The sequence below is a fragment of the Colossoma macropomum genome, unplaced genomic scaffold, assembly GCF_904425465.1.
Source record: "Colossoma macropomum unplaced genomic scaffold, Colossoma_macropomum, whole genome shotgun sequence".
NCBI lineage: Eukaryota > Metazoa > Chordata > Actinopteri > Characiformes > Serrasalmidae > Colossoma > Colossoma macropomum.
This window is the reverse complement of record NW_023494807.1, coordinates 19,264,424-19,275,746: the sequence shown is the minus strand read 5'-3', so window position 1 is coordinate 19,275,746 and position 11,323 is coordinate 19,264,424. Positions and strand designations below refer to the sequence as shown.

Below are 11,323 nucleotides of genomic sequence, written 5' to 3'. Positions count from 1 at the left end.
TTGATCAGCGAAGACTGTTCTGACCCAGGGATGTATGTTCTGAGAACTTCCAGCAAAATTGGAAATAATGTATTTTTGGCTACATATAATTAGGCTATATTGGATTTTGCCTCTCAGGACAAACAAATTGAGTTTGGACACAGATTGATCCAAGCAAACCCGCCAGTGCGTCGGAGGTGGATAATTGCCAGTAAGTGTCATCGTGAACGCGCCCTGGCAGCGGCGTATGGCCGTGTACGCGCGCCCCCGACCAGGTTTGGATCTCTCCGCTGATCCAGTGCAGCAAACATGTCCAAGCTGGAGCAGGTCCTCATCCTCGACCCTCCGACCGACCTCAGATTCAGAGGTAAGGCAGTAGCGCCCGTCATGGCTGACAGCCGTTTATTTGTTCGTGATTTAGAAATATCCGAGCTCAAGCGGAGACTGAGCGGAGGTTTCACACTCCCACCACGGCGAGTTTCGCCGACCGCAGCCCCGCCATTTTGAGGCAGGGAGCGCAGGCCGCGGTGCATCCCCGGGCTCGAGTGGCCACAGGCGGCCGCTGTGGGCTGAACTTAGCCGGCTTGCTAGCCGAGTAGCTTCCTTGTTACACCGCACAGAGGTCATGAAGACCTTGTTTGGTAGAAACACCGCAGCGGTCTTGGCTGTTGACTAATTTCTCTGTTTCATTTTCTCTCACTTCAGCCTGTTCCCGGTTTCTTTTCCACACCGAGCTTGGCTTTGCTTAGAAGCTAACTAGCGTTAGCAACACAATTAGCATTAGCTTCAGCATTGGGTTTCATTGACGACGTGGATGTTGCTAAGCTAGCTAGCAGGTGCTGATGTAGGTTAGCTCACTTGTGTTAGCTAGTTGCGCAACTAGAAACTAACTAAGCTAGTTGTAATCTTCACATACTGAACTGACTTTATGTAAGATAACACCATGTTTATCTTATTTCACATAGCAGCGGTGGCTGTTCTTTTCGGCTAGATGGTCGACTTGTTCAGTTGTTCAGGTTGTTGGCTGGATAGAAGATAAATATTTGATGCTCTTCCAAGCAAGGTGCAATATCAAGCAATGCTCCAAGTGCACTGCTAGCTGGCTGTGTGTTTTACTTTATGAAGTTAGCTGGCTTCCAAACTAGGAGCGTGTTGTTCATTATGTCTGTCACACTTGTTTGGTGAATATGAAGAAGTAGATTTGTAACGTTAGCTAATATGCTCTAGAGTCTGGCCAGGCTCGCCCCAAAGAAGTACAGAGGGCGGGGGTCTTTAGCTAAATGGGTTTAGCATGGAACCAGGGCGTGTACAGAAATCAATTCTGCATTATCAACTCTGTCCTTCAGACTCATTCACTGTACTATCAGCAGCCTTTGGAGTGGCGTTAAATTATGCAGGACATGCGTTCTGGAAGAAACCAACACGCGTGTGAACTTGCAGCGACCAGTCAACTTCATTAAAGGGTCCCAACTCTCGTTAACAGGAGCTTCTGTATGCTTAACTTGTAAACATTACTTGAAATTAGTTGAGGTATTAGTTTAGGAAGGGAGATGGCAGTTCTACGCACTGTCCACTCTTAAAAAAGATATTTCTTCTAGGGATGGTTCTTTTTTAGTAAAGAGAATGGTTCTACATAGAACCATTTTATGCTTAAACTGTACTTTTCACGGAAAAATGTTTCTTCAGATTGGTGGAGAGTGTGTTGTATGTGGTTCTGTATAGCACCAAAAAGATTGGGCTGTTGTTACGATGTCAACCTTGTACTTGTATTTCCAAAAAAGTTCTATATAGAGCCATACACGCTTTTCTTAAGTGCTGTTCAGGCAGGATTAATACACTGGGAGGTGGAGTAATGCAGTTTTACTACAGGATGTCTGTAATGTTCATGACTAATTTTTCACAGGATGACAAATCTCAGTATAATTTACAGAGATGGGAGTGGCTAATTGATTTACGCTCTACCGTCACACCCACAAACGTCTATATGCAGTATGTTTGATTGATCAGAAGTAGAAAATGTGTCCTATCCATTTTACATAATCATACTTGAATAATGACTGAATATGGTGTCATTAGCTTGGGAATTTACAGCCAACAATCAACATTGGTGCCTAAAATGAAATGATGTTTGTACACTCGAAGCAGGACAGTACATATCAGCTAGATGTGGGCCTTAGAGAATACATGTAAATTCTCCTTTGATTGCTTACATACCACAAAAAAGCAAATTCTCTTTTTCACAGCATATGTTAGAATATTTACAGACACAGCTTTTTCGCACAGGATTAGTATAACTTTATTTTCTTCATTTTATTTTATAGTAAGTAAAAGTAGTGGAATCTTAATTGACATGCATTCTGTGGAAAAAATATTGACATTGTGGATTTTGATGAGAAAAACTACATTACCCCACCTCCCCTTGTAAAACGAATCCTGTCCCATTAGTACTTTACAGTGTTGTGAACATTAACCCAGGTGCTTCCACTTTGACAGAAAATAAACTTGCTATTTATTCCATGTTTATGGAATTTAAACTGTTGTTTCAAAGCAGTCTGATTCATCCAGCTGCAGTACTGATATAGACGATATATCGTCCAGTACTAATTATCCTAGTGCTTTAGTTTTAGAACAGAAAAAATGCTTCACAAATTGCATGGCATATACGATAACATAATATCTACAACAGTGACACCACCGACAGTGGTTAGAGTAGTAATTGTGTAAGTTTACTGTTTCTCTCAGCCTTTTGCTACATTCGCTAAGTTTAAAATCTGATAGAGCCCCTAGTGAGAAAACATCACATAAAAAGGGTGAAATGCTAATACTGAGGTATGTTTATGTGGGTACTTGTTGTTGTTTATGCTCTTGGTCAGATACTTTGGATTCTTCATCTTAAAAGTCAGTTCAGGCCACTGAAGCGTTTTTGATGCAGTTGATCAGGTCTCATGAGACGCATAGTCTCCTTGGCTGGAAGCATGTTTGTGTGGTCTGATGAAACAGATTTGATAACACCTTATTACAGCGCTAACTCTATAATCTGAACAGGGCTGTGTTCCAGGCATTTTTTTCAAGGCATCCACTGACCGGACTATAAAAGCAGAGATCATGCCACTTCTGAAATATTGTTAGTACATTCCATTCTGGAGGCAGCTGCCTAACTAGCCACTGTCTTCAAAGATGCCTCTCTCTTTCGGCAGAATTTAAACAAAAAGGAACCATAGTAAGCATTGCTTTCAGGACACTTACGAAACATCATACGTCATAACTTTTACTGCACCATACACGTGATATCTCCTTACTCACAGTCACTCGTTAGCTAACACCTACCTCCAACTGTAAAGGTGGATTGGATGAATATTTGCTAAATGTAGGCTATCAGTAAAGGCTGCAAAATTCGAGGTTTTCGGGAGAAACGCAAGACAACTCGAGGGTACGGTCCATAATGCAGCCTGACTAAAACTGAGCTACTTAGAACATGTCTCGGCAATGCCAAAATACATTTTGTCAGCACATTTTTGTGCTATATTTATATTATTTACTTACACTGTTGAAATGTGGAAGTATATACCATCTCAGTTTGGACTCCTGACATCCCGCTCACTCACAGCAGTAAATATCACGCTAACATGGTGCTAGACAGCATGCATTCACAGGGCAGCTGCAAACAGTGTCCCACCATACTGGACCCTTACTAGGGACCAGTTTACTGAAAAAAGTGCTACTAAACAACAAACAACCTGTATTTTAAACTGGGCTCTCTTATATTGAAGAGCCTGCATGTTTACACAGCTAGCTAGCGTTAGCTCTGCCTAATGCTTTACAAACGCACCCTGTCTGGTTACGTTAGACGTCTGCCTAAATTTGACCACAGGCGTGATTTCCAGTGATCTACAAACACAAATATGTATTATTAATTATTAATTATGTTAAACAAATATGGCAGTCAGTCAAAACAGTAAAGGCAGAAGACAAGAAGTGACTTAAATTTGAAAACTTCCCACTCGACAGAAATGACCTTAAAATATAGCCTACTGAGAGAGCTGCCCCTAATGGACGGCACTATGTGTCTTTACGTAGTCAGATTTGGGATTTTGACTTCATTGTTTGGCGTAATTGTTGATGTTTGATGAAGCTAAGCTGTCCTGTCTGTTGCAGGGGTTGGGAAATTTAAATGTTTTTGAGGCCTCATTTCCTCATCCTTTACCTGCATTATAAAAAGATTATTAGAAACCAGATGATGCTGCATCTTCTCATTGACCTCAGTTCACCTGCTTGTAGGATAGAGATGGCATGATACCTCTTTTTCTTTTCCAGTGATGATATCAAGATTGAAACTTCTATATCATGTATATTGTGTGTGTGTTTGTGTGTGTGTGTGTGTGTTTCTCTTTTTGTAACCTTCTCAGATGCTTAAGTAAAACTGTTTTTGTAGGTTAACAGTAGCTTATTAGTCTGAGATGTCTCTTCACTTTTTAAAAGAAAACTTTAACAACTAAAGTAAATCTGCAATATTGTTATTGTTATGGTACTTTTGTCCTAGCTGTCAATGCTTAGTAGCTCCCAACCTAAAGCAGACACAGCTCGAGCTCAGCTAAACAACAAATAAACAAACATTACTCAGCGCTGCCCACCAAGTGTTATAGTGCCAGTCAGAAGTTTTGTTGTTCTTGTAAGACCCATGACCTCAATTAATGCGTTTTCTGTTTTCTTTAATTTACATGTACTTAACTCAACCCAGTGAGTAAAAACGCATCTAGTTTTTATTGGTTTTTTGCATCTAAAACATATGATTATGAAAGCTGACAACTGTTGAATTGCGGTCAGCTTAAATAATTGTGACTAGGTGATTATGTAATAATTGTGACAGGCCTACATCACACACTGAGTGTCCAATTTAAGGCTAGATTTGTTACAGGACTGGATCTGATTGAGTTCCAATCCAACATGTTCTACAGATGTCGGTGTTCTACAATACCTATTAATGCGCATATGCCATTTCTATTGCAGGATTACGGTCATGCTTTCTAGCTGAATGTCCACCTGCAGAGATCTCTGTTGCTTCTGCAAAGCCACTAACTAGGTTATGAGGTGGTTGTACTCATAGATATAAATGCACAGATGCCGTGTTGTCTGTTGTTCTCTGAGGCAATATGTCTGTGCATCCGCCAAGATCCGCTTGCAAAGAAATACATGTGCTGAGATGATGAGTCTCATGATTAAATTGGTCGTAACCTCCTTATTACACAACCAATTTTCACGATACATGTTTTGTTATAATCCTCAGTCATAGATAGATCTGTGAATGGACTGCTCTCAGTAGCTTTTAACTGCAGGTTAGTTATCTGGAGCAGAAGGAAAAGTATTTAGCCTGCACCCGAAGTTAAAAACCGAGTTAAGTATGAGCTCCGAGGCTGAAGTTGGCGTTCTGTTTGCCAGCTTCTTCTTCAAATTTTCCTGTTCTGTCTCTGTTCTGGTGCCTGAGGCTGCACCATTTAAGATGGAGCAAAAAAAATTTAATAAGAAGCTATCTTCAGCTTAGTGTAAATCCATAGTGAATACATGGATTGAGAAATGCTGTAACTTACCTACAATGCCTACACAGCATTAATCATTGTAAATAAATGAATAACTACTACATCAACTTAAGATCCTCTGTATAGGCTGTAGTCTGTATTAAATGAAGTAAGCTTAATATAAAATCAGGAAAAACAATCACACCAACAGGTTCTCTGTGCTTCACCAACCACATGACCATATCTTCACACAAACATGAGTGTGGATCGCTGTGTTCTCTCTGTTATATAATTCTATCCCACTTTCTGAGTGCAATATTTGGATAGTACCTTTCTTAAACTGCTGCTCTGTAATGGTACTGATCACAGTCCAGCAGTGATGTTGACTGGCCCAAAATGTGCCTGACTGAACCCAACACAGCATCTGTGTAGGTACATGGTTGCAAACATATAGCTGAAACTTTAGGCACACATCCATATTTCCTGATACTTGTCCTCCTTTCTTCTTAGTTTTTTTTCTTCTGCACTTCTCCAAGTTTCTGACAAACTGCTGGCTGATAAGATTTGAAATAATGAATAATAGTGAAACTAGTGACCAATATTTGACTCAGACTGGCCCAAAAAAGCATGCAAGCAAGGTTTAAGCAATGTTTTGTTTAGTTATAACTCATATTAAAGGGACATTATGGAGTGCAATACCTCTTAAAATAGATATGGTGAAAAGGTTTACCCCCATAGGCTCCATATTCATTTGAAGTGACATGTTTATTGTTTTCCACTTCACTCTTCTCAGGCACAGAAACACGGGTGACTAAAGCGAGAACTGACATACACAAACTGTCAAGCTATAAGGTGACATTTTACCCAAAAAATCTATGTAATGTAATGAACAAAAGATGTGAGGTCATAGATTAGTTTCTGTATATGCAGCCAAAAACACCAAAATTGTTTACATTTTTTTGGGGTGTGGAAATGTGTTTGATTATTCATTGAGCTTGCCCCACCTATCCTGATCTACAATGGTTTTATTTCAGTTTGTACCATCTGATCTGTCAGTAATCTAGTAATGCACCAATATGATGTACAGGAAAGGTATGTGCACCCAAACAATATCTCATTCAACAAATTGGCCAGCTCAAACTGTGTACTGTTTCCTAATCATGGTCATTAAAGAATCAAAGGGATTTGTTCCAAAATGTATTAATGATCAATTTCAAGAATTTTCTTTTTTTTATTTTTTTTTTTTATGGAATATGTTGTTGTTGAGTGGGCGTTATGCCTAGTACCACCTTTATTAGAGAAATAAAAATGTTTTTCATTATTTTTATCATTTGTTTTTTATTATTATTGCTTTTATTATTATTATTATTATTATTAATATTATTATTATTATTGTTAGGCTTGTAACTATACACATTTTTTGGTGCAGTATGATTTCCGATTCTCAGGTTAAGATTCAAACTGATGTTTGATGTGTTTGATGAACAGAATAGACAGTCAAAATCACAAACCCTAGAATTTATAAGCAGCTTCAATAAAAAAATGAAACAAAAAAAAAGTCATTTGAGTATGAATTCATGTGTCGCATAAGCCCCGTCCCTCTGCACCCACTTTACTCTGATTGGATGCATCCAAATGATTGGTGATGGTTTTCGTGGAACATGGTGAGAGACTCAGTTTTAGATTTTGATAGACTGTTATAAACATTCTTTTATTATGATATTGTATTAAACAGAGAGTAGTGCTATCAGGTTGGTACTCTTATCAGCCACAGATATCAGAATCATTACTGAGAGAGGAAAGGTTGGATTAATCCATCTTTAAAGTAAACCCACAACTGCTCGAGTCAGCCCAAGTTTTCCCCCCCCGTCATCCAGAAACCTGGACCTGACAGATACAGAGTTCAGTCACAGCACACAAGCTGAAGCAGCCTCTTCTTTTAGCTCATGTTTACCCTGTCCTATCAGCACCCCAACTAATTGGCTGGAGAGCGGTAAAGGGAGCCACGGAGATTACTGCTGCAGGCCTCGTAAAGGCCGCAGCAGGATGGATGCCTGTCTCTACTGAGCTAAAAACAGCCATCAGCACCCTGACACTGTTGCCTGCTCCACTACTCCAACTCTACTGAGATCCTTACACTGAAAAAGAGAATGGACTACAATTCTCTCGCTCGCTCACTCGCTCTCACTCTCCTTCTGTTTGTCTCTTGTGCTCTCTTTTCTCTCTCTCACTGCTGTCTTTCTCTTTTTGTCACTCTGTCACTTGTTTCTTTGTCTTGCTTGTTCTTTCTCTTGTATGTCAGTGTCTCTCTTGTTCTCACACACTTTCTCAAGCTCTCTGTACTCTCTCCTCTTTTTCCTTCTTTTGTCTACCATCTTTTTCTGTTGCTTCTATTTTTATCTCTTTTTTTATTGTTTGCTCTCTCTGTCTTGTCTTCTTGCTCTCTTTCTGCCACACTTTGTGTCTCTCTCTTTCTCCTTCCCCTTCTCTCTCCTGTCTCTCTCACTTTCCTGTCTCATTCTTGCTGATTCTCTCCTGTCTCCTTCTCAGTCTCTCCTGTCTTTCAGTCTCACCCCTCTCTCTCTCATTCACTATTTCTCCTGTCTCTCTCCTGGCAGAGACTGGTACAGGGAGAAAGTGGAAGAGTAGGGGAAGCCGCAGCAGGGCAAAGATGACCTAGGCTTCATCTTATGAGTCTTTCAGTAATTCTGTCCTTTCTTGGTCAAGTCTCTGTGAGACCTAATGTACAGTGAAAGCCTTAATGGATTATCCATAGGCTACACATAAGGAAAGGAAATTGTATCTTTCTAATTGCAGTCATGACCAAGACGAAAGAGCTTTCAGAGTGCAGCTGAGGCTCAGATTAAAATCTGATCTGCTCAAATTAGTTGACTGATACAGTAGGCAGTGTCCCTGATGGACTAAATTCACATGCTTTTTAGAGCCAGACTCTAAGCAAGATGCTGGATGCAGCTCAAGTGACTAGCACACAAACATATTTTCTGGAGGAGTGGCTTGGGACCCTTTTAGAAATTGAATTTTGCAATGGAAACAATGTTCACAGCCTCACAAACTGGTGACCTGAAAGTAGACCCCACCTTACGATTTTTTTTCTTGTTTATTTTTTTAATATGTAGAAAGAATCACATGATTCTGCCAAAGGCACTAAGAAATAAGTAAACCCTTTACTTTAAAACTACCATAAATGGCAACAAGTAGTTTTGATCCTCTTGGGTAACTTTTTTTCATAACAATTTTTGTGATGTCTGTAACTTCACGTTGAATTTTATGCTTGAATGTAATGTTGCTAAGAACTGGTTCTTTACAAAAGCTTTGTAGATTTTGCATCTTGTCTGCAGGGCAGTGAGTTAAAGTCTGTGTAAATCTGAGTTCATAACACATTTTACTTCAATACTGTGACATATTTCTGAGCACAACACAGTATTGGGGTCTTTGAGCTATCTGAGTGTTTTCACTCGATAGGTGTGAGTGAAGGAAGGGGGAGTTTAATCATAGGTCAACTTCAGTGATGGAACCTTAAGTGAGTGTTAAACTTTCTTTGCTCTGTCCCCTTTTCATTTCATTCACCTGTGGAGAATTAAATCTGCCTTGCTTTTAGTTGGTTGAGCAATCGGTTCTAACCAGAATTATCCTATTAAGCTGCTGTCAAGCTTTATACAGTTCTGGTTTGTCTCGTGTTGGTATGGAAACTGCCACTCTGTAATGGTACTGGGATGGATGGAAAACATGAAAGTGAGTGGGATAAGACCAGCCTAGACATTAAAAAAGCAGTGATTGGCCTAAATCAGCTGGAGTTGACTCAAGTATTTCTCAGGAATTTAACCCAAACCCCATAGTATTAGTGACACAGAGATGTGGGAACTGTGGGCCGATGCCAGTATTCGATATTTTTCATTTTTTGACATGCCAATGCATGTACATAAACATGTATAAAATTTAGGACTAGGTTTAGCATTACAAGAAAAGTTATGTTTATTTGTAGACTCTCAATAATGCAGTCAAATGAATAAAATGTCAGCATTGCTTAAACATTGCATTTCTTTTCTTCTACAAAAACAGTGTTAATTATTGGTTTGAAATATTGATCAAATCTAAACATCTGTCTGATACCGATATTTATTTTTCATTTAATCACCTGCTGATAATGATATGATTTTGATTTCATTGTGCATTAACTGTCTCCTTTATCCTATGTAACGGCACTGTTTAACATTTGTCAATATCAGTTGTTAGAGATGGTTTAAAGGTATTTAAAAACCGTAGCTCCCACAACAAGTACAGAAACTCAAAATTATTCTGTGAACTTTGTTCAAGATGGTCTGGTTTAGCGTCTGCTGTTTGCCCTACAAGTTTAAAGTCGCAGTTTGCACAGCTCATTTTGTCTTCGCATGAAAGGAGTCTTTAATCTTAAGGAAAGAGAGAGAACAGCTGTTTGTTGCGATAAGCGTGCTGGGTGGATCGGTTGATCTTTTGCGCATGCGGGTCACTTCAGGTCGGTTGTCAGATGTCGGTTATAGGTTACATTAAAAAAGATAATGACAACGACCAAACAGCTAAATCAGATTTGGGCAGTAAATCAGATCTAGGCCAAATTTATCTGCAGTCTGAACATAGCCTAATTGTCATGTCTGAATTAGTTATGTTGTGGCTATGTAGAATTTATAATTGATGATCCATCTTTAGATTAATTATTAATATTGCGTTTTGTTGTGAGCTGCTTTTAAAACGCAAGAGAACATTTTCTTATAGTAAGACTGGGTTATCATTATCAGCCCAAGTTCAACTGGGATAGCTGTTATGGCCTAATTACATATCACAGTGTGCAGAAGATTGAGTTTTACTGTTGTGCATTCTATAGAAAGGTCGGCTCATGTGATGCTGTGATTCCATTACGTTGTATCTGGTGTTCTGATGTACATTCATTTAGTACTCAGGCAGTACAAAACAATCCTTGTTCTCTTGGGTCTAGTTTGCAAACCTAAACACCTGGCCTTCTGCTCTGTGTTTGCAAAACAGGGCTTGACTTTGCTTGATCATTTTGGAGCAGTCTTGACAGTGGCTATTATGCTAATATGAGACATGCTTGGTCATGGGATCCTGAGCTAATTGTCCATCTTCTGTCCTCAGCCTTAGCCTGTGAACCACAGAGGTTGATGCTCAGCTGTATCTGGAAGCTAGAAACTTCAAAATGCACCAGCAATTTTTGCCTAGAAAATATAAAGCTACTATAAAGTGAAAAGTGGGTGATTTTCTGTTAAAAGGAATTTAAAATACTGATCTACTAGGAAGTGACTGCATGATACACTAAATGGCCAAAAGTATGTGGACCACCCTTCAGATTTCTGAGTTCTTTGTGAACAGGTGTGTATCAAGCACACAACTATGTTATCTCTGTAGACAAACACTGACCGTAGAATGGTTCATACTGAAGAGCTCAGTGACTTTAAATGCGGGACTGTCATAGGATGCTATGTTTGCCACAAGGCAAATTGTGAAATTACTGCTAAATCTGTCCTGGTCAACTGTACATGCTGTTATTGTGAAATGAAAGTGTCTAGGAGCAGCGATAGTTCAGGCAACAAAGCGGTAGACCATGCAAACTTGCAGAGCAGGGCTGCTGAGTGCTGAAGCGCGTAGCAGGTAAAAATTGCCTGTCCTCTGTTGCATCACTCACTGCAAAGTTCCAAACTGTCGGTGGAAGCAATATCAGTAGAAGAACTGTGGATTGATAGCTTCATGAAATGGGTCTCCATGACTGAGCAGCTGTATATAAGCCTAAGATCACTATGTGCAATGCTAGTTGTCGGCTA

The 11,323-nt window shown here is 39.6% G+C and overlaps 1 protein-coding gene across 1 annotated transcript in view; it reads left to right on the top strand.

Annotated features, from left to right (window-relative positions):
* The first annotated feature begins 216 nt into the window (after window positions 1-216).
* Window positions 217-11,323, top strand: part of LOC118796925 (vesicle-associated membrane protein-associated protein A-like) — a 29,601-nt gene continuing 18,494 nt past the window's right edge. The window contains exon 1 of the mRNA XM_036556079.1: window positions 217-346. Coding sequence (XP_036411972.1) covers window positions 289-346 — 58 coding nt within the window. The 5' untranslated portion in view covers window positions 217-288. The remainder of the gene's footprint in view (window positions 347-11,323) is intronic.